The following is a 25820-nucleotide window of genomic DNA, read 5'->3' on the forward strand; positions in this document are numbered from 1 at the left end:
TTTGTGGGTGCCATCCAGGGGATATCACGGAGTATTGGGTTTGCTCACATTAGAGTTTAATCGCAGTCGCATGTGAATTTTAGTCTGGCCCTATTGAAGATTTGGGGTAACTCTCCTAACTCGACGGTTGTCGATCACCCCAAAAAGGGGGGCAGAGGGGTGAAGTACCGAAGTCCTGGATGACCCGATGTCTGCTCTTGGGATAGGGCGTGATGGGGACAGAAGTTAGAGCCGACTCGGGCTGTCGCAGGAAAGAACCTTGTCCACAGTTAGTGGCATGTAGTCGTCTAGACTTGTGGGTGCAGGAGAGCGTCCCCATGAAGCTCTCCGACAGCCCGATTGCCGAACTTAGCAGGTGGCTTTCGCAGGCAACTTCTCTCCATTCCCTCCGCCCATGACATACCACACCGAAAGCTGCCGGTGCTCAACCTGAAACGCCGATTTGTCAAGTTGTAGACGATCGCCTATTTTTGTCATGTTGGCATCCGGCCCTGCAGTCGGCTCCAGCCTGGTCGGCAAAGCAGCAGAGAACCCTGGACGAATCGGGTAGCGACCGGCAGTGCTTGGCAAGAGATCGGCAGCGACCGGAATGGATCCTCGATGCGCCTACTCCGTAGTCCCTACACCCCTGCTCTGCTGGATCGTAATCCCGGCGTAGTCAGAGAGGTAGGTGGCAGGAGATCTTTCCCGGACTGCGTAAGAATCTCGTCCGAGTCCACCCCAGCCCTGCGGTCGCAATTGGATATTTCCATGTATAGAGCGAGACGGCCGAGGCCCTGCACTACTCCGCGCACAGAACCGCATACTCTTCCGACCGTCTGCCATGTGAATGACTTCCGTAATACCGCGGAGATATAGTCGATGATATCACCACGAAAACAGAAAAGTTGATCTGCACGGAACATCGTATATCCTGATCTTCGCGGCGCTGAGATTCAGGCGGAGGACTATTGCATTGTCTTCCCATGGAAAGGGAATCAATGAATCTGTCGACTATCGGCGGCGATCAAACTGGTCCCGCCGCGCGAGCAGCCTAGCGGACGTCAAAGCCAAAATACCCAGGACGGCAGGGAAGGGACGAAAAGGCCTCTGGAAGCACGACTATTTATTTAAAGGCGGTTAGCGCCGCGTAGTCTGCAGGCTGACGGTCAGTCGGAGACCGGGAATCGAGACGCCTGATGGCCGCGACGACGTACTCCATTTCTTGGATTCCAAATAAAGTCTGGGTGGGTAGTCTCCTGCATCTCTGATTTGTGTGATGACGGACTCGGTACGTCTGCGTCTCCACCTCTCACAGAATCGAGCATGACAATGGCAGGCGGCAGGATGATCGAGTGGGAATGACAAGACGACGCGGGTGAGCGACCAAGACTTTGTAAACTCGGTCATTATTCACGGGAGGTTATTCGAAGCCCGACGCGGGGAATGCGTCGAAGTCGACGAACCCCTTTATTCTTCAATGGATGCCAGGGGAAAGGGGAACTGTTGGTCTCACGTGGGGGTTTATGCAGGAGGCACGTGGCGCGATGCACCGGAGTCTTACGGAGGATTATGCTAATATCCTACGGCGTAGGGGTTCATGGTTATTCTTAGTAGATGGAGGGGCGGTGGTCTTAGGATGTAACCGTAGTCTGCATGGTGCTGGGGACTATTGGAGGGATTTGTTGAGAGTTGAGAGTCAGGACTCAGGACTCAGGGGACAGGAGTATTCTGTGCCATTGCGAAGATGGTATGATCCTATCCGTGTTCTTCTACGAATAAACAAGAAAGGAATAAATGAAAATAAATAAAAATAAATTGATGGAAATAAATGAAAATAGAAGAATAAAAAAGAAAATAAAAAACCCCTGAGACCTGAGGCCGCAAGCCAATCGCCTGTCTCCATGCGATGGACCGCCACCCACTCCAACCAAACCCATCCCACGATCGATGGAACCATGGTTGTGTACCTGTCGATGATTACTGTTATCGTCCGGCCTAACCTGACACTACCGCGTTGCTATGCCTTTGACACGAAATCTTAACCTGATCCGCCCGGCCGTCTCAGCATCCGGGATGGAGCCCCCTTTGGCAGCTCGTCGACCGCATGGTCAAAGCCAATTGACCCGTCTTGCGCACCCTCAACCTTCCTGCTCCACTCCTGCGAATGAGAGTGCTTTCTACGCCTCGCGGATCTCTTCGCTCTGGGTGTCCCCATCGCACTGCGCCCGGAGACCTGGCCAATGCGGTCTTCCTGCCTGCCCGGGGAGCAATTTCAGTTTCTCTTCTCTCCCCCCTTGAGCGACTCCGTAATTCGGTCTCCGCTCTCATGATTTCATTTTTCTTTATCACTAATAGTGCCTAATGAATCTTTAGGCTCGCACGGGCGGATCCTTAGACCCCGATCAATCCCTCGACTACTTGTCTGAACACATCATTAAAAGGAGCTCGGGTGCCCAATTCCAATCCGTGCGAGCTCGACCTTATTTTTTCTTTCTCCGAATTTTTGCTGTCGCCGACTTCCTCCAAACCATCCTTTGCCTTACGGTTTACCACCCAAGCCGTCGATCCGAAAACGTTTACTTCCCCATCTCGCCGATTTTCCCTCACCGCAAATCAGGGGAGGCCGAGAATTCCGACAGCTGGCCGTCAATTGATCCTGTAACGTGCTGTGTTTTATGCTGTGGGGGTCAAGACTCATTTTCGGGATTCAGGGTGCATGAGCTTCTGAAACCACGGAACCGGCCGAAGACTATCCAACTATACCGAAAGTATCTCTATAAGGTTGGCTATTTGACGTGAAATAGCCGTGACCGGCCCTGTCGGCATTGGTCGCAGAATAAATTATCGATCATTGCCACAATCGAGGCACCCGGAGGACGTGCCGGATCTAATGATGCCCCAACCAAATCTAAACATACCGCTGAGGACGTCGAGTGCGCATGGCGCGGAGGGCGGAATGCAGCTAGGAAACGTTAGCCATGAAGAGTTGATGCGCGAAAAGGCATCAAAGGCTCAAAAGATCCTAGGGACCGCGGACCTGTCTTTCCACCAAGATCATCCAAAATGGGAAGAGAAGAAGAAAGGACACCGACCTAGCTTCATGAAGTCTTCAGAAGCCAAATCGAAAAAAGGTAGCAGCTTCGTTCCTTTCCCATCATCGGTCCCCGAAAATGCAAACCCCCCTCCGCACCTTCGGGTGCGAGCATCGTCTCCCCTTCTGGGTCAGGAGTACCGCTCGCAGGATGTCCCGCCGCCATCGCTGCCCAAGACATCCAAGAAAGTCCATCACTCCGGCTCTGCCTCCGCGTTATATTCTTATTTCACCTCCCGAGATTCATCCGCCGAACAAAACAAGAACGGTGGAAGCTCGAGGAAAGAGTCCAGCTCTGCCGAAAGTGCCAACTCGAACTCTCCAGAACAGACCGGTTCCAGCATGGGGCTTAAGCAGCCGGCGGGATTCATGAAAGAATCGAAACGGAAAATGCGCCCGCCTCGAATTGATCTTTCTTTACTGTTCCCCAAGCCGCGAGCCACTGCTGCACCTCTTCTTTCACCCCAGAGATTGGTCAATTCCCCTTCGGCTATCTCGATGGCCTCGGAATACTCGGCGCCCAACCCCAAGAAACCAGACAACCATGTGCCTGGCAAGAAGCTCGCCAAGACGCCGCCTCCTTCTCGGCGTTCGGCTCGGAGACCAAGTGGCCTGGAGTCCATCAGTGATGCCGGCGAATCTACGACATCGAATGGAGCCTCCACTTCCAATTGGACCGACCCTTCGCTCGAAAGAGCTGTTGGCACTACCGAGATGGAACTGGCATTGGAGAAATACAGTGGTCTACAACAGCCTTCTCGATCTGCCCCGAGAACTAAATCGGACCGGACACGCTCGCGAACCTTAAGCCGAGATCAGTTGCATAACAATGACGCGCAGCCTTCTAGCGGCTCCTTGCGAAAGGTTCCATCAAACACATCTACGGGAGGATGGAGCAAAGAAACGTATCTCTCTCCGAAAACTTGTGCTCACCCAAGACCTACCCGTGCAAGGAACTCTTCCAATCCACGGCACAACGAGATGCCGGAGAAATTCCCCATCCCCGAGAACCAGTCGATGTCGAAGAAGAGCAGCAAAAGTACTTTGAAGAACTCTGACCTCAACAATCTCAGCGTTCTCTGTCTTTCGTCGTCCGAAGATGAGGACGATGACGATGAAGAGGACGAACTGACTGGAAATCAATTGACTGGACACAAGGGCATGCGAGATAGCGTGACCACGTATGGTGGAGACTCTGACGCCGAAATTTGTACTGCGTCTGCTGCGCAGGCGACAAGAGGCACCTTGAGGCGAGTCGAAAGGACAATCTCGACCAGCAGCCGCGGGTCGCGCCCACTTCAGCGCCAGGCCTCTGTCCGTCGCAATCCGTCCATGTCGTCGGCCGGGCGATCATCCGTGGCGACCCGCAAGAGTCAATCCCGCCGATCGAGCGGAATTCCAACCATCTCGGAGCCCGAGTTCTATCACGGCGATCCGATTTTCAGCCAGATGAGGCACTCGAACCTCTCCCGGAAAGAAATTGACCGAAGAAGCCGAATCATGACCGTGACTAGACAGGAAGAAACCCTGCTGGAAGCAATGAGACAGCGCCATGGGAAAATCACGCCCAGCCTCTTCCACGAGACCCGATTCAATGGACAGGAACCGGACAGAAACTCAATGCTCTCGGTCGCTCCTTCGCGGGATTCGTTTTACGGGTCTGGCACGTCTTTCTTACGGTTAAGCCCCGGCTTGCCACCTCATCAAGCACGTTCAGACCAAGCCACCAGCAACTTTGACAAAGATAGTCATGGTGCGCCTTCTGACACCGACCAGAAGACCGTCTACTCGGGGGTGTCTCCCCGGGCAAGCTTGGTGTATTCGGAGAGTCTCCCGTCACCCGCAACGAGTGCGGCTTCTCCCATGACGCCGACTCTTCCCATCCATCGGTTTTCTCCGCTTCCATCCCAAAAACCTCCTCCCCGCCAGCCTCTTCCTCCCGTTCCCCAAAGTCAAAGGCGGCACTCGCGGCGACGCACCGACAGCAGCGAAGCAATTGTCCTGGACGACACGCAGAACTCGAAAGAGAAAACCGAGTTCCCTCTTTGGGCCGTGGGATGGAATAACGAAGGTGCTAGCCTGACGGCCGTGCATTGAAAACAACAAACACCACGCAAGGCACGCAGGGTCATCTGCCCAAGCAACTGCGCTAATTCAGCTCTCCCAACCATTTGGTTATGAACACTCACTTACCTCTCTTTCCCTTGTGCCTCTCCGCCATTCCCCATTCCTCATTCCCTCCCAACACGCCTATCATGTGTTCGATGTGATTGCATACGTTCTTTTTCCCGCCTGTATAGACTACACACTACCTGGCTCAGCAGCCATATTTCCTATCCTGTATTTATTTTTGGGTCATAGCGACTTGTATATAGAGAACGAGCAATCGGAGAATAGACTCATGCACTAGAGATGCGTCGCTCAATTGGCTGATCGTATGTACGTCATGTCATCTCCGTGACTTGTTCCCTCCGCCTCGTTTCCCCCTTTGACGCTGCTATCATGGCGGCTGTATCGTTAAATGGCGCTGCCTAGTCCATGTATGACCGAGGCGACGCTGGTTGGTGTTACCCAGGAACACCTTACATGAGCCATATGTGGGATTTCCCAGCTGCGCCCCGTTGGGCTACCGTGGCTTGCCAAGCTGCAGACGTTGCAGCGTGTTGGCCCAAGGGATAGCAAATGAGAACGACAGACGGCTGACGTCAGGTTGCTTCTGGAAGGGGAGGAGAGAAGACGAAAAGGACGAAGTTGGGGGAGCGATGAGATGGCTGGGAAGGCCAGACTCTCGTGCTGGTCGGCCGGGATCCACACCGCCCCTCGTCGGTCGTCAATTTGCCCGTCCAAAACTACCCCGGACGGCCTCGTCCATTTCCCCTAGTCAAAGCCAACGCAAGCCTTTTCGCCACTCGCTCCTCTTCAGCTTCCTCCCCGGCTCACGACTTCTTGCCCCTGTCTCCGGCTCTTCAAATCGATCTCGCGATCTTTCCACCGCGTCGTGTCATCTTCCCCACGTTCCCCTTCAGGCCTTGTCTGCCTTTGCTGGCCATCTGCCAGAACCTGGCTTCCCCGTCGACCGAGTGCGAGGAGTTTCCCCTCCTCACGATCAGCACGCGCACAAATCGAATGCAACATCCTCGGCACACTAACTCGAATTCCCTGTCATTTTGCGACCGAGCGCGCCCGTCCGGCGATTATTCTTATATAAATTGGCTGCTCTGATCCGCCCGTCACGTTCTTTTGCTAGCGGGCGCCGACAAAGCACCATCATCACCATCATCAATAACAATGGGGGGAAACGCAAAACAACCATCCTCAGGACTGGGGGCCATGCTGAGGCAATCATCCTGGATTCTGGTAGGACTTTCATGCGATACGATACGACGGCGTTTGCTTCCGAGTCCTTTTCGCTAACTCTCAGTTGGTCAATTTAGTTGACGGCGCAGTACACGTCATTTGTGTTGGTAAGAAAGACCAAGCTTTCTTGTGTGTGGGATTGATGACCGCTAACACCTGGTCTCTATCCAGCTTCTGCACTATTCCAGGGTGATGCCGCCGACTAACGGAAAACGATACCTCGCATCCACCGCCGTCTTTTTCAATGAAGTTATCAAACTGGCAATTTCCCTGACCATCGCGCTCTACGAAGTGTCCAAAACAGCACCTCCCTCGGTACCCGCTACATCCCTCCTCTCCTCCCTCACGTCTGCCGTGTTCTCTGGGGACAGCTGGAAGCTTGCGATCCCTGCCGGCCTGTACACCCTCTCCAATTCGTTACAATATGTCGCTCTTTCCAATCTGCAAGCAGCGACCTTCCAAGTGACGTACCAACTGAAACTGGTCGTGACAGCTGTCCTGGGGCTCATCTTGTTTAAGAGGACTGTGCCACTTCGCAAGTGGGGCCTGCTGCTGCTCCTACTCGTGGGCATTGGTCTCGTTCAGATGCCCGACGGTACCTCCGAGCAGGCCGCGCTGGAAGACAAGACGGCACACCCTGCCTTCCCGCGGTCATTGGAGGAGTGGAAGGCCGTAAAACTCGATCGCCCGAATTTGCACAAACGCTCTGCGACGTACGAAGGCATCGAAGAGGATATTTTGACTGCGTTCCCGCGGATGAATGGGACAATTGGTCTCCTAGCAGCCATTGGCGCATGCCTTGCCTCCAGCCTTGCGAGCGTCTATTTCGAGAAGGTGCTCAAGGACAGCGCCAAGACGACCTCGGTCTGGGTTCGCAACGTGCAGCTGGCCGTCTATTCGGTCTTCCCCGCCCTCTTCATCGGGGTTATATTTTTGGATGGCGAAAAGATTGCGGCCAATGGATTTTTCGAGGGATACAACTGGGCAGTGTGGTCCACCGTCCTTGTTCAGGCCATCGGAGGGATCACGGCGTCCTTTTATCTTGGGTCTTCTTATAGAGATACCCGAAATGTGGCTACAGCCACAAGCATTGCCCTGAGTACGTTGGGCAGCATCTGGCTTTTTGAATTCGAGCCTACTGGTAACGTACGTTGCGATCACCCCATACTACCTACTATTCCTTTGGTCAACGCAGGCTTAATAACACTATTCTCTAGTTTCTCCTTGGAACGTTTGCAGTGCTCGTGGCTACCTATCTTTGCGAGGACTCGAGCTTGGGACTCGGTCAAGCTAAACGCCAAGGTCCTCGCCCACCGCCGATTCGTATCGACAGTTATGAGAAGGACACCAGAAGTGACGAGGCCTCACCGGTGTCATCACCTCCCAACGAGATTTCCATCAAGCTCCCCGGGACCCCTTTCCTGTCGGATGCTGGTTTGTCAACATCGCGACCTACGTCTCCTGGGCACACAAGGCTCAGCTCCGCTCGTACTGCGAGCGGTGGTGGCTACTTCGATAAGCATTGACGAGATCTGTGAATACGACGATTCCGATACGACTTCACACCCCGTGCACCTGATGCGGTGTGCTGTACCATGTCCCTTGGGTAGTACATATGGATAGAAGCGAACCGATTTCTTTATTTTGACTTGATATGCAGCGATTTTGTATTTTTATCAGTTCTTTCCCTTGCATTTTGACCGAAAGCATTTTCTCAGCAATCAGGTTATCTGAGCATTTTCCAGTTTCAATATACTTCATACCCTTGAGTCATTGTTCATGGATCGTACGAAGACAAGTATAGACCTAGCAAATTATACCTTTGCAAACAACGCTAAAAGAGCAACATCTCAAGGTAATCCGCCCATTGTCTCCTTGAAGACACTATCCACGTGCCTTTGGCAGGTGACCTACCCGTTCTGCAAGCTCCAAAACTTCTCATCTCGAAGCATCCTTCCATTTCATCTTAGCAAAGATCCTTTTCTCAATGGTATATCAGAAATGCGACAGAAAGGAAATCGTCAATTCCCTCCTTATCGCAGCCATTCTTCGGCAAGGCGAGGATTCGATGCCTCGTCTCCATTCTCCCGACTGAATGCGGACACGATCATTGATCAGCGGCTAATCGAAGGAGCCCAGAGCTCTCCGCAGGCAAGTCCAGCGTACGGAAACGACCACAGAGTTTATGCCCCCGAGTCTAGACCCCTTCCTGGTGATGATTTGCAGTATGATGCGTTCGGTAAGCACAGTCTTAGATGGCTGCGGATGTGGCTTTGGGGCCTTATCTAACTTCAATGGGATTAGATTTAGAGCTTCTGGCCCAATCGGACGAGTCCATGAAGGGTCGACAACCTACAATATATCATGAAGAAAGCCGGCATTTGTCACACGAGCCGGGATGCCGAGACAGCTCTAATCAGGTCTCGCATTTCTTTTCCGGTAGGCTTAGGGGCGGTGATCAGGAGATCAAACCTCTATGCGCTGCGAATTAGATCCTATCAAAGGCTAATCCGTCAGCAACAGGCTCACAAATCCCATCCCACCAGAGCTTTGGGTCTAGCTCTTCGAATCCCGATAACCGATCGCCCTCTAGCCCGTTTACTAGCCTCCAATCTGGAAGACCAACGTCGTTCCGAGCACCAAACTATGAAGTCGGGGCCAACACGCAAGGTTATAGCATCGAATATCAGGGTGAAGAACCAACTAGATCCACTTGTGAGACTGCAATGCACTCCCCGTCTAAGATGACCCCGTTTCAAAATATCCCCATGTCGATCAGGGGAATCGTTCTGGTGTCGGTCCGCGAATTACCGGATAATTATCGATCAATATTTCACTTTTCAGTCTTCAATGCCGTCCAGTCAAAGTGCTTCCACTCTGTATACAAGACCGACGATAACGTAGTCCTTGCGGCACCAACTGGAAGTGGCAAAACTGTCATTATGGAGCTGGCGATCTGCCGTTTGCTGGCTAATCTGAGAGACGAACGATTCAAGGTCGTTTATCAAGCCCCGACCAAATCTCTTTGCTCCGAAAGATTTCGCGACTGGAACAGGAAATTTCAAACATTGGGACTCCAGTGCGCGGAACTGACCGGCGACACGGATTACACGCAGATGAGAAATGTTCAAAATAGCCAGATAATCATCACCACGCCGGAAAAATGGGATAGTATGACTCGAAAGTGGAAAGACCACATCCGATTGATGCAATTGGTCAAACTGTTCCTTATCGATGAGGTTCACATTCTCAAGGAAGCGCGTGGCGCCACTTTAGAGGCCGTTGTATCTCGAATGAAAGCCATTGGATCCAATGTTCGCTTCGTTGCTCTGAGCGCTACTATCCCCAACTCCGAGGATGTTGCGACCTGGCTAGGTAAGGATGCGACAAACCAGCATGTGCCAGCACACCGTGAGCATTTTGGCGAGGAATTCCGTCCCGTCAAGCTTCAGAAATTTGTGTATGGTTTTCAGTCGCACGGCAATGATTTTGCATTCGATAAGATGTGCAGTTCGAAGTAAGTTTCTGACGTCCCTGTAAAGTGGACTAGCTGACCACACATTCTGCAGGCTTCCGGAAATCATCGTCACGCATTCCTGCAGGAAGCCGATCATGATATTTTGCTGCACTAGGAACTCGACTGTAGCTACTGCAAAAGAGCTTGTGCGTTTGTGGTCCATGTCCAATCCGCCCGCGAGGCTTTGGAAAGGTCCAAATAAACACATAGAGGTCCATAACGTTGACTTGAAAGGTAGCCAACCTACCTAACCGTCCTGTCCATGTTTCTAATAATCCACAATCTTTGAAAGGCACAATTGCTGCTGGGGTTGCTTTTCATCATGCTGGACTTGATCCTGCTGACCGACACACCGTTGAGACTGGTTTCCTAGACGGGCAGATCAACATTATCTGCTGCACCTCAACCCTGGCAGTAGGCGTGAACCTTCCATGCCATCTGGTGATAATCAAAAATACCGTCGGATGGCAAGATGGTGGCTGCCGGGAATACTCTGATCTTGAGATCATGCAAATGCTTGGTCGAGCCGGTCGACCCCAATTCGACGACAGTTCTACCGCCGTGATTCTCACAAGGAAAGAGCGCGTGCATCACTATGAAAGACTGTGCTCTGGGTCCGAAAGCCTCGAGAGCTGCTTGCATCTGAATTTGATTGACCATTTGAATGCTGAAATCGGGCTAGGAAATATTAGAGATATCGAATCGGCTATCAAATGGCTTGCTGGTACATTCTTGTTCGTGAGGCTGAGGAGGAACCCAACGCATTATCACCTGAAAGAAGGTGCCAACAGAGATGATGAAAATGAGATGCTCCGACAGATCTGCAAGAAAGATATCAATCTGCTGAGAGAGAGTGGTTTGATCGCTCCTGACCAGCTTCGATCCACACAATACGGAGACGCAATGGCCCGATATTATGTTCAGTTCGAAACAATGAAGGGATTTTTGGCTTTGAAGCCTCGATCCAGTATCTCTCAGATCGTGAGTTGAGACAGAGTCAGATCATTTGATGTGAGCTGATAAATACAGCTTTCTGTGATAGCCCAGGCAGAGGAGTTTCGTGAAGTCCGTATCAAATCCGGTGAAAAGTCACTGTATAAAGAGCTCAACCGCGCCAATGGCATTCGCTTCCCCGTAAAAGTGGACATAGCTCTTCCAGCCCATAAAGTCTCACTCCTTATTCAATCTGAATTAGGTGCCGTGGACATCCCGGATGGTGACCAGTTTCAAAAGCACAAGTTCGCCTTCCAACAGGACAAGAGCTTCGTTTTCTCTCATGTCAATCGCCTCATTCGTTGTATCATCGACTGTCAAATCTCCAATGCGGACGCGGTTGCCATTCGTCATGCACTAGACCTTGCAAGGAGTTTCGGGGCTAAAGTGTGGGATTATTCCCCTCTCCAGATGAAGCAGATCGATCAGATCGGCGTTGTTGCTGTTAGGAAATTATCAGCCGCGGGGATCACCAGCCTTGAGGCTTTGGAGCTCACGGAGGCTCATCGCATCGATATGATCCTGAGCAAGAACCCGCCGTTCGGAATGAAAGTGCTCAGTCGTGTCGCGGACTTTCCTAAGCTTCGGGTGTCTGTCAAGAGCACAGGCAGAGTACATATATCAGCCCATCGGTCAAGATTCCGCTCACACTTCTATAGGATATTAAGCCGGGGACTCCGGTCAGGATTCGATTCAAAGCTGAAATAGCCTTTATGAATGAAAAGACACCGTTCTATTTCCAAAGACGTCCAGTTTACGTCTGCTTTCTAGCAGAAACATCCGACGGTCATCTGATTGACTTCCGGCGAATCAGGTCCGCATTCGTCTTCGCTTTGTCTTCTAATATTGACAAATCTAGTGCAAGTAAAATCCAAAAGAATCATGAAATCTCGCTTATTGCAGAGATAAAGGATCGGAATCAACTGATCAGATGCCATGTAATGTGTGATGATATCGGTGCGTACTATGGCTTCATCCCGGACCGTGTGCTGATTACGCAAAGTTGGAACTTTGAGGTCCGCAGAGCTGCAGACAGACCTTCCACCTGCTCTATTTCCGGCCCGTTCGACTGCAGAGATAACAGCTGCGTCTCAACAGAATAAAACGAGTATATCACGTCCATCCGGCATCAATTCCAAAATAAAATCGACCACAGCCCAAAAGACGGATGTCTTTGATAGCGATGACCAGCTGTTTAATGACTTCCTGGAGATAGGTGCGTTTTCGTTTGCTGTTGGAAACAGAAGTATGGATTCTAAGTCGAACATCTATATCAATTAGCAGACTGGACTGGACACAACAATGATATTCCATCCGAGCACAAAGACCAGACGATAACCCAGAAACGTGCACCCACCGATGATCCCCAGCTCTCCACCGAAGCCAGCGAGCCAATCCGTCTGGAAAACGGCAGATGGGCCTGCAACCACAAATGCAAGGACAAAACCGCGTAAGGAGCATCTCCCACTTAGCAAGAAACGAACTAATGGCCTCCAGATGCAAGCACTTCTGCTGCCGAGACGGACTGGACAAGCCGCCTAAAGCGAGCAAGAAACAACCCTCTGGAAACCCGAAGCCAGATAAGCTCAACCAGCTTACTCTCTCGGCCAGTGTCACGAAGAAACCGGTCCATGCTGGTCCGTCTGAGAAAAAGCAGTGCCTGTCTCCCTCTGTCTTGCAGCCGAGCTCGGCCAATATCTCACTCAATCCGGGCCATTCTTCGGGGAGTCCTATTGTCGTCGACGGGGACTCTTCGAGTGACTATGGCGACGACAGCTTTGATGATCTCCCTTCGCCATCTGCGTTGCTACTTGGGAAGTCAATGGGAGTCTCAATGCGAGAGAATAACAAGCTCGTTGAAATGTCGAATCTAGAGGACGAATTCTTCGTCGGAGAAGACTGGCTCTGCACTGATGATTCGCTCCAGCTGGTCCAGACCGCAGCCGTTGATCAACCTCCACGTCCAGACAAGGGTGTAGATCGAGGGTTTGTGAGCGAAGAAATGCAGCCACACGGGAAGGAAGGACCTGAGAAGAGTCTCAAGGAATCAGAAGTTAGCCTGAGTATCGAAGATCGTTCGATTGTGGGAGATACCTCAGCCAATTCTCACTCCAATCCCTTAGGCTCTGGCTGCTCGAAAGAACCGGGAACGGGAACGAAGAGAAAGCTGTCCCAGACAGGGCCAAACCACCAGGTGTACGAAGAGAGAGTGACAAAACCGAAGAAGGCAGAGACATCGAAGTCCCCAGACGATAATGCTGTCTTGTCACGAGTGAGCAAAGATCAACCCTCTGCAGCACCAGATCCATCTATAATGCCGACCGACTGGGAGGACATCGACCCTGCCTTGTTGGATGAGTTCAAAGACATTATCAATTTCTTTTAAGGATCGCAGTATCCACATAAATTGCATGGATGCAGCGGGGAAAGCAGAAGGTAGAATGTAAAGACAGAGACAATGAACTCGCTTAACGTCGATTGAACAGAACAGAACAGAAGCATATGCATTTCAGCACAGATTGAGAGAAAGCCGGAAAGAACAGGAGAATGATATCCCGGGTTCACCCGCTGTCAGGCACATTGCAAGCCATGTTTTCCTAACTGCTCTTCATCAAATGCACCAGACGTCATGGACAGGATCCTTCCGTACTGCCAATCAACGAGCGTAGCGCCTACTAGGGCTGGTATAAGACCTCCTAGACTCTGTGAGTTTAATCATAAAGGAAGAAGCCGTAGTGAATCCCCAGAGCATGCTGTAAGTCCTCATTATCAAGAGGGCATATCCGGTGCCTTGTGGCTGTAAGGTGAACTGAACTTCTCTTTATTTTTCTCTGCCTCCTGCACATCTCGTCCTCTCTCTCTCTCTTCTTTTCTCATCCCCATTCCATCGTTCACGTCTTCCTTTTTCTCTTCACGCTCCGTTCCCCAACATCTTCGTTTCATAGTTCTTCTGAGAAGATACCAGGAACGTCAGTTCACAGAACACTTTGTTTCTTTTCATTTGCATCATTCTTTTTTCAAATCATCCGTCTGTGGATTGTTTGTTGCACTTGTCTCCCTGATTCGAGTGCTGCAACCATCGCACTCTTACCATCTTCTTTTCTTCCCTCTATTTACCTCTACCTTTCCTCGCCCACTCACACTCAGTCATCCCGTTTGATCTGTCTATCTCAGTAAGTATTCTGTCTCGTTCACAGGTCTTCTTGTTCGTGAAAGCCTACATGCAGCTTCACTCTTGTGAAGTGATGTTGTTGTCTGTGGTCCAACTCGATATAGACTGACGGTCGCCTGTTGTTGGACTTCACGCGCCCTCCCCACACAACGCGACCAGTCACGATCACAACCACTATTCAGTCCTGAAAATACTAACGCGTGATTGTCATCAGGTTGGTCATTTTATGAACTTGCCAAATGGGTCGACTGAATTACTCTGCGGTAAGATCCAGCTCTCCTGTATTTCACAGAACCAGCCCACGCTGATCAACATCAATATAGAGAAGGATCTTCGGGGTCAAGGCCGGCCAGGTCATCTCCAAGGACCTTGTAAGTGTTTCCTCTCCATCTAGACAAGCTTTGCTCCGTCCATCAGCACAAGATCAGAAAGGTCTGACTGTCTGCAGAAAAAGCGAATCCCTCCGGCTCTGAACTCCAAGGCCGCAGGTCGAGATCCAACTTTGGAAATCGACGTCTCCAACAAACGGCTTACAGATGAGGGGTTTAGCCTGTGGATCGATGATCTTATTGAGTGCATCAAGTACCGTGACGATGACCACGTAGCGGGGTTGGCCAGGGTCGTCGAGCTCCATGTCCGGGGCAACGAGCTCACCGTGCATTCCCTGGCGAAGCTAGGTGAAGTGGTGGCTCTCTGCAAGGGAGATCTCCATGAGCTTGATGTCTCGAATAACAATATCGAGGTCAAGACCCCTACGGAGAAGCAGATCTGGTTCGAGTTTCTCTCGTCGTTCAAGGACTGCTACATGCTCAGGAAGCTCGATCTGGGAGCCAATCCGCTGGGTCATGCCGGGGTGGAAATCCTGGCCCGCGTCTATATCAAGAGTGATCTAGACTTTCTAGAGGATGATGCAGAGGATATCATTGACAATGCTGCGGAGGAGATCGAAGTTCTAGCGAAGAACATGGCGGCGCTGAAGGTCAAGCCGGGGAAGGAGAATGAATCTCCCAAGGGTTCTGGCCAGAAGAAGTCGCCTAATAAGGGCAAGAGTGCCAAAGCGACTGGTAAGACCTATCTGAACGGTGCTCTGGACCAAACGGTCTTCATGCTGATGCTGATTCCCTGAAGGACCGTCCCAGGTTCCCTTGCCTAAGGAAAAGATTCACGCCAAGCTCAAGCACTTCGCATGCACCAGAGGCCTTCGGTCCATTCCGTATTTGATCGTCTGCGAAACCTTCCTGACCGCAGGCAGCACCGTCCACCTCTCCAGCATGCTGGAGATCCAACGCACCCCCGATCAGCTTCTCGAATTCCTCCCTACCACTGCCAAAACACTGGCTCTCCCCGAGGAGGCGAAAGAGTGCAAGGGGATAATCTGGTTGCCTAATTATGACCTGGGCGATATCGCATACCAGCTTCTTTATCTCTCCGAGAGCATCCACGATCTGAAGGACATGTCTGATCCAGAAGAGGCCGATGACGAAGCCGATGATGAAGACGATACCCAAAGCAGCTCCGATCAGCCCGCAGCGCGGAAGATGGGCACCCTCGAAATGCGAAAGATGCAGAGCAAGAGAGGCGTTGATCTCAGCCGTCTGAACAAGAGGGTGCGCATGGAGGCCTTGAAGAAAGAAGGCGTGCATAGCTTCGATATCTGGATCACCGCTTTGCGGATGATGCTCGTCTCGCGGGCTCTCTTGCTTGAAGATATGGATCGCCCGTGCGACACCCCAGTCGAGGAGGAAGTTGACACGCAGGTCGAGCATGAGGAGCCTGAAAAGCCCGCACCCGAGCCTCCCAAGAGAGTCATCCACGATCTGTCCGAGGATGCACGCGTCGAACAATTGCGCAACCTCCCACATCCACCCCAGGATGTGTCCCGCATCAACCCTGGCCCCTTCTTTCCTGGGACCGAAGAGTTCTTCGCAAACTTCCCTGCGCTGCGCCCCGTGCCCATCATTCAAATTGACACCGCCGAGGACGGAAGCAACAGCGAGGCCACCAACGACTCGGAGACCGCGGCAAACAAGGACGGCTTCTCGTCGACAGGAGGCCCGGGCCACCGCTCAGGCAAGCCCAATGCTCGCTTTATCGCCGCCCGCGAGCCTGAAAAGACCCAGTGGCGGTATGGTCTGCCTCTGGCCCTTTGGCGCCGAATTATCGCAGATGCAGTCGGAGCGAACCAGGTGCTAGACGAGGAACAACAGGAACGAATCATGCGCTATGCATCGGACTGGAAGGCTTTGGGTTATGAGATGACCATCACCGGCGCTGAGGATCACCAGCAGATCTGGAAATTCCTAGAGACCGTCCACTGCTTCACCTACAGCTGTCTGTGAGCGGCAGGACGAGGTCAGGCGCACGTCAAAACATGGTTTGTAGTTTCTGATTTCTGAATTTTAACGACCATCTCAATGTCATGGAATGGTAATCGCATTGAGAAAAAAAAAAAAAAAAAAAAAAAAAAAAAAAAAAAAAAAAAAAAAAAAAAAAAAAAAAAAAATTGAAAACGAGAAAAGAAAAAAAAGTCACGATGGTTAATGGTTAATGGTTAATGACAGCTCTGACAGTTAATGAAAGAACAAGAGTATTGCACGATTAGGCTTGGACAACTTGGGTAAAGACGAGGGCGTCATCATGTTGATTCTCATGTATGTAGCGGACTCGAAGTCGGAGGATTTAGGCGGAGCCAGATCTACCCAGATAGTTGAATGAAGCCAATCTGCATCTCCTACTCATACACGACTCGTACACTTTCACAGGTCGTGGTGAAGACAAACGCCAAACGCCGAAAGATGCCTGCAGACACCTGAGGGTCACCTGACTGGGCATCCCCGCAATTTCCACTTCGCCGGAGTATTCATTCTTCTTCTACTTCTTCTCTACTTCTTCTTCTCTGCCTCACGCCTGCTTCCGATTAGCGCCTATATTAGATTGCTCGTTCTTTTCCTTCACGCATTCTCAGCCACATAGACAAATAGACACCCAAGACCATCCCAACTTCCCGTCGAGCCCAACCCCGCCATGAACATGATGCGCACCAGAAGAACCAACACCGCGCCGTTGGAAGACGCCTCCACCGCGCCAGAGACCTTCAACGACGGACTCCCCCTCCCGAAGCTCATCGCCTTTGATCTGGACTACACGCTCTGGCCTTTCTGGGTCGATACGCACGTCAGCGCGCCCGTCAAGCCGCGCGACAACAACTCCCGCTGCACAGACCGGTACGCCACCTAGCTAGCCCCTGGACCTTCCCTCCAATATCCATTCCCACATAAACTAATGAAACTGACCAAACAGATGGAACGAATCCTTCGCCTTCTATCCCGCCGTCTCGGCCATCGTCTACGCCTGCAAAAGCCACTCCATCCCGCTCGCGCTCGCCTCGCGCACCCACACCCCCGACCTAGCGCGCGACATGCTCAAGGCCCTACACATCATCCCGACCTTCTCCGACAACCCCGCCGCGAAGACCAAGTCCGTTCGCGCGCTCGACTACTTCGACTACATCCAGATCTTCCCGGCGAACAAGACGCAGCACTTCGCGCGGATCCACCAGGCCAGCGGGGTGCAGTACGAGGAGATGCTGTTTTTCGATGATGAGGCGCGGAATCGCAATGTGGAGACGGAGCTGGGGGTGACGTTTTGTTTGGTGAGGGATGGGATGACTCGCGAGGAGGTCGATCGGGGGGTGTGGGCGTGGCGGAAGAGGAATGGGATTAAGAAGGAGAGGAGTGAGGAGGAGGTTTAAATTAGATGGGCTTTTGGGTTGGTGTGTATATTGGCGTCTGGTTTGGTTGCGTTGATTAGAGATATGGTTAGATTTGGATTTGATGGTATAGATACCCGGATGGAAGGACAGGATCGGATGGGATATGACTAGACATTTGGATTTATTGTCCGCTGTACTGTACATAACACCGAACACTAAAATAGACACTAGGGTCCATAAGCAACAATTCCCCTACATGGAGTAGACCTGTAAATCTGCATCTCCGAATCTCCGCATCCGCTTGGCCCAAGCGCCTCTTCTCCGTCGACTTTCCGCACCTCAACTCCAACCACCAACACCAACACCAACACCTCTACATACTACCTACCTCACCAAACCACAAATACAAATACAACCCACGAAATGGATCCCCCTCGCAAACCACCAAGCTCAACCTCAACCTCAACCTCCCACCTAAAACCCCCTCCCCACCACACCCCCCGACCAACCACAACAACAAGCTCCTCAGGAGGCACACCGGCACCACCACGCGCGCCCGTAACCGCACACCCCAGCGCCACAATCGCCGAAACGACAATCTTCCAAGGGACGCACGCGATCTCCATCGGCGCGGGGACAGTGATTCACCCACGAGCGCGCCTCTACTCCTTCCACGGCCCCATCATCATCGAAGAGACGTGCATCATCGGCGAAAAGAGCGTGATTGGAACACCACCGCCCACCACTTCCACCCTCCCTTCTACTTCTCCAGGGGACAGAGTCGGGGAACAAGACACCGCCCTCCCCACCACGCTCTCGGCGTCCGTGACCCTCGGCCCCGGCGTGACCGTCCACTCCGGGACGCGGCTGCACACGGGGGTCCTGGTGGAAGCGCTGGCGACGGTGCGTGCCCGGGTGAGTGTGGGCGCGCACTCGAAGATCTGTGCGGGCTGCGAGGTGGCGGAGAGGACGGAGCTGAGGGAGTGGATGGTTGTTTGGGGGAGTGGCGGGGTGGGACAGCGGAGACGGGTCAGGGCGAAGGGGAAGATGAGCTCGGCGACGGCGGCGGCGCAGGGGGTGCAGGCTTTGGAGGCCGGGGTGATTGAGGAGGCGCGGTTGATGGTGTTGAGGAAGGAGAGGGAGGCGCTGGCGAGGTTGATTGGGGCGAGTTCGGGGAGACGGAGATAGAGGTATTTACCTGGGGCATATGGTTCAGACAGGGTTAATGATTGAGATGAGATGGGTTTTTTACTGATATTTTGCATGATGCGTGCGTTCGATACCCATGATAGAGTTCTACAATGTTATTATTAGTGTCAAGACTACAACGATTGATGGTGGGATGACCAGTGGAATTGCCTATGGTACGTCCAGATACTCCTAAGCCATGAGGAAAAAGAAACAAAAGACAGAAAAGATAGTTGACTCGATCAAAACAAAAGAAATGTATGTAAAGAGATTTTCCCGAAGATTGCTGTCTTCTCGCAGTCCAGATGTTCATGAATAAAGAAAAACGCTTCAAGCAGTCAAAAACAAAAATAGTAAAACATAAATGAACAAATACACGGAAATTAGATCACGATCCTCTAGGCTGTCCACCGCCTCTCATCCTCTTTCCAGCGTTGGCTGCCCCATCGTTTCCGCCATCACCGCCATCCTCGCGAGCTCGTTTGTTCCCTTGGGGCACAAATTGACGGGCGTTGGCGCTCAGATGGCCTCGTCCACCTCCAGGACTAGGCTGTCCCTGTCCCTGTCCCTGTCCCTGAGGAATATTGGTCTGCACGTTCTGGTTTGCGCCTCGACCAAATCCGCCTCGGCCTCCCCGGCCGCGACCAATACCCGTGCCACGCTGGGACTGGCCCTGTTGCTGCTGTTGCTGCTGACCTTGGGGCCCGAATGGGTTGTGTTGACCACCACGACCGCCTCCTCGACCGCCTCTCGCAACTGGAAGGGCACTTTGGAGGCCTCTGATGACCCCTGATCCCGCAGGAGGTTTGCTAGGCAGGGATGAAGGTTGCTGCTGTTGCTGGGGCCCATTGGCCGCCGGGGGGGCAGTAGCCGGAGCGCTGTCGGTTTCTTCGACCTGTCCCTCTTCTTGCTCCTGCTCTCCGTCGGCTTGAGTCTCAGGCTCGACTTGAGTAGACTCGGGAGCAGCAGACTCTGGGGCCGGCTCAGGTTGAGGTACTGGTGCCGACACCGAAACTTGTGGCTGGGCTTGCTGCTGACTTTGGACAGCGGGTGTAGGCTGAGGGGGAGCTGTCACCGCAGGTGTCGGTTGGGTCATTACCGGTACAGGGGTTGGTGGCTGCGCGGCGGGTTGCGGTGGCTGTTGGGCAGGTGAAGCAGCCGGTTGAGGTTTGGGAGGAGCAGCAGGTGGTGCCTTGGTTGTCTTGGCTACTTCCCATACTTCAACCACTGGTTTTTGCGGGGTGTCGGTGGCGGCCTTCTGAACAACTTCGATCTTGGCCAAAGCAGTCCTGCACCGAGTGTCCAGCATGCTGATTTTGACCAACGTTTTCTTGTCAGACAGCTCGACCGCGGATTTGATCTTCTCCTCCAGACCTTCTTCGTGCGCTTTCTTGAGAGCCTCTCTTTCTTGGTTGAATCGTTGCTCCATAGCGGACATAGACTCCTGGTTGGATTCGTGCGCTTCCTGGCTGTCCTTCTCCTTCTCCTTAGCAACCATGGCTCGGATGTTGCTTCGGACAATAGTCTGGATGGTCTTGTTCGAGGCAACCAAAGCTCTGGCCTGGGCATCGGTGAGCTCAGGAAGTTCTCCATCGGATTTCACAGGAGTTGCAGGAGCCTGCTGGTTTTGCGGGCCAGGGGTGTTGGGTTCTTGAGGCGCGGGTGCTTGTGCCGAGGGTTGCGCGGACTTGAGATTCTCAAGTTCTTGACGGTGAGCAGCCCTAACTTCAGCCATCTTGCTGTTGAAGGTTTCCTTGAGCCTGTCGGCGCGCTCCTTGATCCTCGCCTCGCGCTCTGCGTCCTTGGCGGCGATGGCGGCATCCTTTTCGGCCAGAGCAGCTTCCAGGCGCTGTATCTTCTCCTCCAATGCCTTAACCTTCTCTTCGTCGGCGGGCACAGCCACCTGGGTGGTCGCCACGGGGAACTGGGACGCCGGGGTAGAGTCGACACCAGCAGTGGGAGCAGTGGGTGGTTCCTCCGCAACAGGCGCAGCAGCAGGGGAGGCGGGCTTCTCAGCCAGCTTGGCCTTGACCGCAGTCAGCTCCTCCTTGGTGGTCTTCAACTCTTCCTGCAGCACTTCCTTCTCTTGGATGACGGCGTTCATCTCCGCTTGTTTCGCGTTGATACGCCCGCTTAGCTCCTTGGATCGAGCCTTGAACTGCTCGGTGAGCTTGGCACGCAGGTCGTGGACTCGTTCATCCCCATGGGTCTTCATCTTCTCCGGGAACCCGTCAACCTCGGCCTGCAGAGCGTCGCGAGCGGCCACAGCTTCGTCCCTTGCCTTCTCCAATGTCGTGAGCTGCTCTTTAAGCCCTTCCATCTCAGCAGGATCAACACGGTCGTATTTCTGCAGGATGTTCTGGGTGCGCTGCTGCCAACGGTCCCTGTCTGCCTGCAGGAGTCGCATTTCTTCGTCTTTGGTTTCCACGACATTCTCAAGTTCGCTGATCTTGGTTTTCAATGGTTCGATCTGCTGCTCAAGACTATCGACGCGTCCTGACTTCTCGGCAAGAGCGGTCTCGGCTTGCTTGACTTGACTGCGAAGCGTGACGCTGCTCTCTCGGAAAAGATTGAGCTCGTTCAGAGTCTCCATCAGCTTGTTGTGGCTCAGTGCATTATGGTCGCTGTCCGCAGCGGCACGACGCTGCTGCTCCAGCTTGAGTCGGGCCTCATCGAGCTGAGATTGCGTATATTCGAATTGCTGGCGAAGGCGTTTGCTCTCTTGGGTAGAAAGGTGATATTGAACGTCAACGATCTCCTTCTCTTGTCGCAGGTATTTGATGACTTCCTGGAGGTTCTCCAGATCGGGCGCCACTGCCTCTCCTTGTTCTTCTTCAGGAATGCTAGCACGATCCCGCTTCAAGGCCGTGATTTGGTTGGTGATGTTTTCCAGTTGAGTATGAAGCAGGTTGTTCTGATGGAGAACCTCTTCACGGCGCTTGTGCAGCTCCGTCAGCTCACCCTCGTACTTCTCCTTCAGCTCGTTCCAGCTCTCTTCCTTTTGCGTAAGATCCTTCTGGTAGGTGTCGGCCTTCGTCCGCACCTCAACAAGTTCCAACCGGAGCTGGTTAGCCTCTGAGCGAACCAGTTGCAGGTTCTTCGCCGCGTCAGCATGTTTGACCAGCTCGGCTTCGTAGTTCTGCTGGGCATGCTGGGCAATCTCTGCCTGGGCCTTGATGTCGTCTTGGTGGAACTGAGAGGAAGTGACCTGGCGCTCGTTCTCGTCCTTCAAACGAGTGATTTCGGTTTCAAGGGCAGTCTTCTGTTCTTCCAGGCGGCGTGCCGCCTCCCCTTGTTCATCACGGATCTTCGACAGCTCCGTATTTGTGGTAGAGAGCTCTGATGAGATCTCCTCGATCCGTTTCTCAAGGTCCTGGATCTTCTTGTCCTTCTCCTCAACAAGGCGGTCGGTATCCTCGCGGTATTGCTCGTTGGTATCCGTCACAGACTGCAGACGCTCTTCGGTTGCTTGGCTGATAGCCTTGTAGTCTTCGACTTGCTCCTTGGCATGCTCAAGTTCGCCCTTGGCCAGGTCCAAGTCACGCTTCAATTCGGCAACTTGGATGCCCAACTCCTGCTCACGGGTCAAGTCACTGCTCTGCCCGTTCTCTTCGGTGGCTTCAGGCTGTTCAGCAGCCGGTGCAGGGGCGCTGGGCTTCGACTGAACAACTTGAATGCGCTCTTCAGCGCTCCGAAGCTCCACTGTGAGTTCGTCCACTCTGGTCTGCAGATGGTCTCTCGTTGTTTTCGTGGCAACGAGCTCCTCTCTAACAGAGCCCAGGCTGGTAACCAGGTCGTCGATCCGTTTCTGACTTTGCTCATGTTCATACTCTCTCCGCAAGGATGCCTTCCTCGATTCCTCAACTTCGTCGTTGAGTTTCCGTTTCGTTGACTGCAATTCGGATTCGAGGGATTCGACATTGTGCTCGAGGCGGCGGGTTCTTTCGGATTCGTTGTGTTCGCGCTCGTTGAGAATGGTCTGCAGGTTTGCGTTGAGCGAATCAAGGCGGCCTCGCTCATTCCGCAGCGTTTCGTTGTCCTCGATGAGTCTCTTTTCGATGTTTTTCCAAAGACTCTTCTCGGCCTTCAGGTTCGCACTCTCCCGCTGAAGGCTCTCAACCAGACCCTTTGTCTCAACCAGGTCCTCCGCAGCCTGTTGGGTCTTCAGATCCTGCCGGTTGGCGTTCTCCAAGAGTGTCGCATATCGTTTCTGGAGCTCGGAGTTTTCGTTTTTGAGCATAGTGAAATTGCTCTGGAGAAGTTCTGCACGCTGAGAGGCGGCGCCAAGTTGGCTGCTCGAGCGACTGATCTCACTCATCAATTCGCTGTTCTTCCGGGAAAGATCATGCACTTGCTGCTTCAGGGCGGAGTGATCCGTGGCAGACTCCTCGCGGAAGCTGTCGAAGTGAGCTTGCACCTTGCGCAGCAAGTCCGCATAATCGGTGGTGTCCTTGGCCTGCTCTTCGGTCGGCGGGGCAGCGCCCAGGGGCAGTGATTGGGAGAAGACAGAAGAGTCGCCAACGGTTTGACGTCGGCGCGTGAGCATGCTTCGGAAAGTATCCCGTTCCTTCACATAGCTTTTCGTCTGCGCAACAAGGTTGGAGATTTCGTCGCGATACGTCTGCACTCGGATTCTCAGTTCCTTCAATTCCTCTTGTTCTTGCTGGCGCACAGCGTCCTTCTCGCGAGCTTCAACTCCCTCCATCTTATCACCCAATTCCCTAAGCATCCGTCGAAGGGTGACGTTCTGCTCCTGCAGTTCATGAAGATCCTTGAATGTCATCAGGTTGTGGCTGATGAAACGTCCTGTGGGAGTGAGCTCCGCAGCAGAGTCATCAATTTCCTTGCGGGCAACCTTCTCAAGCTCCTCCCTGTCGTAGCTACCTTCACCCTCCTTCATAATTGCCACCTCCAGCACCAAGACCTTGATCTGAGCACTCAGGTCTCGAAGCTGCTGGCGCAAGATGTCACCTTCGCGTGACAATCCTTCCACCTGGCCTTGCCACTTCCTTGCCTCCTTCGTGGCATCGTCCCTCTCCTTTCCAGACGATTCCAAGATATTCGACATCTCAACAACTGCGTCTTGCAGTCTCGTGTTCTCGGCTCGCAACTCATCAATCTCGGGCTTGCATGCTTCAAGATCCTGCATCATTTCATCGACGGTGGTTCTGAGTTCTTGACCTGTCTTCTGCTCCGCAGCCAGAAGTGTTCTCATTTTATCGTATTCCGTGTACATCTGGGTGAGCGTAAGGCTGCCCTTGCCCCGGGAGGTCCTTGGCGAGAAAGCACCAATCGGGGTGGAAGCACGCATGGGGGTGCTAGGTCCTCCATTCAGTCCCGGGCTCATGGCGTTCCGACTGCCGGCACCTTCCGATTCGAGTTGACTGACAGAAAGCTCGAGCTCGGCGACACGACGTTCGGCGGCTTCCTTATCACTGTGTTCCGTCTCAACCTCCACACGCAGGCGCGAGATTTCCTCTGCCGCATCATCCTGTGCCTTCTCCAGAGCCAGTTGACACTCCTGCACACGCTGCTTGGCGGTTTCGGCGGCATTTCCTTGTAGCTCAGCCAGGCGGTTGGCACTGTCAAGTTCGATTCTGAACGATTCGGCAGCCTGGATAGCATCCTCCCTGAGTTGATGAATAGTAGAAAGAGACTCTTCGTAGCGCTGTTCGACCTCATCAAGACGGCTCTTGAGGGCGTTCTCACTACGTCTTAGAGAGTCGATCGTAGAGATGGCTTCCTCGTTTTCACGCTGGAGCTCCGAGATCCGCGCGCTCTTTTCCTTGCGGAACTTCAGATACTCGGCAGATTTGGTCTTCAGCTCTGTCTCGAACCACTCGTTGTTTTTCTTGGTCAAGTCCAGATCCTGCTCCAGGCTCTGCTCGCGGAATCGGGCACTAGCGGATGCGGAGTTGGCGGCTTGCAGGTTCTGCTCGGCAGTGGACAGCTCACGGCGCAGCTCAATGGCTTTCTTGTGCTGTGTCGAAAGGTCCTCGGCCAGCTTGTCGTAGGCGGCGGACTTGGACTCCAGGAGCGAGAGGGTGTCTCTGTTGGAAGCTTCGAGGGACGAGATACGCGACTTGAGGGAGGAAACTTCGGATTCATTGGACGTAGACGACGACTTCAGCGAGGCGATTTCGGATTCCAGGTTGGAACAGGTGTTTTCTAGTGTATGTGAGTAGACGCGCTAGGACGAACCAACCAAACAATGCCTACCAGCCTCATGTAATTTCTTCCTCGTCTCCTCCACCTCGGCGTGGCCCTTTTCGACGGAGTTCTTCAAAACTTTGATCTTCGAATCGCTACTGCGAACGGCATTTTCGAGCTCCACCTCCAAGCGAAGCTTATCCGACTTTAGCTCGTCATGGTCGCGAGCCTTCTTCGTGATAGCTTCCAAGAGCTGGTTCACCAGTTCGACCGTAGGGGCCTGAGTAAGGGTATTTAGCGCGGACTCCGCAATGGAGTAATGCGACGCGAGGTAAGGCAATTCGATCGTAGCGGCAGCCATGTTGACTGTACACCGGCTACAGCGAGAAGCTGCCTAGCCTCACTGTTCTTGTACAACTGCACTCGACGTTGGATACAAAAGATCTAGGTCATGGCGGGGTTGAAAGAACAATCTTAGAAACAGGCGACACAAAGGGGTGTCGAATGAAAGCCCCGTTGATTGATGAACAAGACAAGAAGAGGTTCAAGGGTGAAAGAGATCCGGGAATGGATGATGCCGCTTTGCTCCCGACGCGGTTTAGCAGCCGGCGGTAGGGTCACGTGATTGCCCTCGCGGCCTCAGGACGGAACCCAGTTC

General features: G+C 53.0%; 7 protein-coding genes across 7 annotated transcripts; 6 read left to right on the forward strand and 1 right to left on the reverse strand.

Moving 5' to 3' along the window:
• Positions 1-2875: 2875 nt before the first annotated feature.
• P170DRAFT_354838 (uncharacterized protein) lies at positions 2876-5170 on the forward strand (the record flags this gene model as incomplete). The annotated part of the gene is made up of 1 exon (XM_024844060.1): positions 2876-5170. One exon carries the CDS (start codon positions 2876-2878, stop codon positions 5168-5170), a length of 2295 nt encoding a protein of 764 aa, XP_024705442.1.
• Positions 5171-6361: 1191 nt separating this feature from the next.
• P170DRAFT_355630 (putative UDP-galactose transporter) lies at positions 6362-7956 on the forward strand (the record flags this gene model as incomplete). Its single annotated transcript, XM_024844100.1, has 4 exons — positions 6362-6430; positions 6508-6537; positions 6602-7576; positions 7648-7956. The coding sequence occupies 4 exons, from the start codon at positions 6362-6364 to the stop codon at positions 7954-7956; spliced, it is 1383 nt and encodes a 460-aa protein (XP_024705443.1).
• A 461-nt stretch (positions 7957-8417) lies between these two features.
• P170DRAFT_508361 (putative DEAD/DEAH box DNA helicase (Mer3)) lies at positions 8418-13326 on the forward strand (the record flags this gene model as incomplete). The annotated part of the gene is made up of 10 exons (XM_024854565.1): positions 8418-8669; positions 8735-8869; positions 8954-9947; positions 10000-10181; positions 10240-10928; positions 10977-11552; positions 11600-11897; positions 11944-12156; positions 12222-12390; positions 12438-13326. The coding sequence occupies exons 1-10, from the start codon at positions 8432-8434 to the stop codon at positions 13324-13326; spliced, it is 4383 nt and encodes a 1460-aa protein (XP_024705444.1). The 5' UTR covers positions 8418-8431.
• Positions 13327-14351: 1025 nt separating this feature from the next.
• P170DRAFT_445518 (uncharacterized protein) lies at positions 14352-16451 on the forward strand (the record flags this gene model as incomplete). The annotated part of the gene is made up of 4 exons (XM_024850718.1): positions 14352-14375; positions 14436-14483; positions 14561-15176; positions 15241-16451. The coding sequence occupies 4 exons, from the start codon at positions 14352-14354 to the stop codon at positions 16449-16451; spliced, it is 1899 nt and encodes a 632-aa protein (XP_024705445.1).
• A 550-nt stretch (positions 16452-17001) lies between these two features.
• On the forward strand, positions 17002-18055 carry P170DRAFT_404931 (Mg-dependent acid phosphatase). The gene is made up of 2 exons (XM_024846558.1): positions 17002-17336; positions 17413-18055. The coding sequence occupies exons 1-2, from the start codon at positions 17137-17139 to the stop codon at positions 17861-17863; spliced, it is 651 nt and encodes a 216-aa protein (XP_024705446.1). The 5' UTR covers positions 17002-17136; the 3' UTR covers positions 17864-18055.
• A 125-nt stretch (positions 18056-18180) lies between these two features.
• On the forward strand, positions 18181-19165 carry P170DRAFT_463414 (transferase hexapeptide domain protein). Its single transcript, XM_024852168.1, has one exon. The coding sequence runs from the start codon at positions 18248-18250 to the stop codon at positions 19010-19012; it is 765 nt and encodes a 254-aa protein (XP_024705447.1). The 5' UTR covers positions 18181-18247; the 3' UTR covers positions 19013-19165.
• Positions 19164-25696, reverse strand: P170DRAFT_404933 (putative filament-forming protein (Tpr/p270)). Its single transcript, XM_024846559.1, has 2 exons — positions 25232-25696; positions 19164-25180 (listed from the first exon to the last, which is right to left on the reverse strand). The coding sequence occupies exons 1-2, from the start codon at positions 25521-25523 to the stop codon at positions 19401-19403; spliced, it is 6072 nt and encodes a 2023-aa protein (XP_024705448.1). The 5' UTR covers positions 25524-25696; the 3' UTR covers positions 19164-19400.
• Positions 25697-25820: the final 124 nt, after the last annotated feature.

The sequence above is a fragment of the Aspergillus steynii genome (assembly GCF_002849105.1).
Source record: "Aspergillus steynii IBT 23096 chromosome Unknown P170scaffold_3, whole genome shotgun sequence".
Taxonomy (NCBI): Eukaryota; Fungi; Ascomycota; class Eurotiomycetes; order Eurotiales; family Aspergillaceae; genus Aspergillus; species Aspergillus steynii.

Excerpts from the sequence above, each read along its gene's own strand:
- P170DRAFT_404931 (XM_024846558.1), top strand. The coding sequence starts at position 17,137 with ATGAACATGATGCGCACCAGAAGAACCAACACCGCGCCGTTGGAAGAC. Across the intron at positions 17,337-17,412 it reads AACTCCCGCTGCACAGACCG|ATGGAACGAATCCTTCGCCT; the intron begins GTACGCCACCTA and ends CTGACCAAACAG.
- P170DRAFT_463414 (XM_024852168.1), top strand. The coding sequence starts at position 18,248 with ATGGATCCCCCTCGCAAACCACCAAGCTCAACCTCAACCTCAACCTCC.
- P170DRAFT_404933 (XM_024846559.1), bottom strand. The coding sequence starts at position 25,523 with ATGGCTGCCGCTACGATCGAATTGCCTTACCTCGCGTCGCATTACTCC. Across the intron at positions 25,181-25,231 it reads GAAGAAATTACATGAGGCTG|AAAACACCTGTTCCAACCTG; the intron begins GTAGGCATTGTT and ends CACATACACTAG.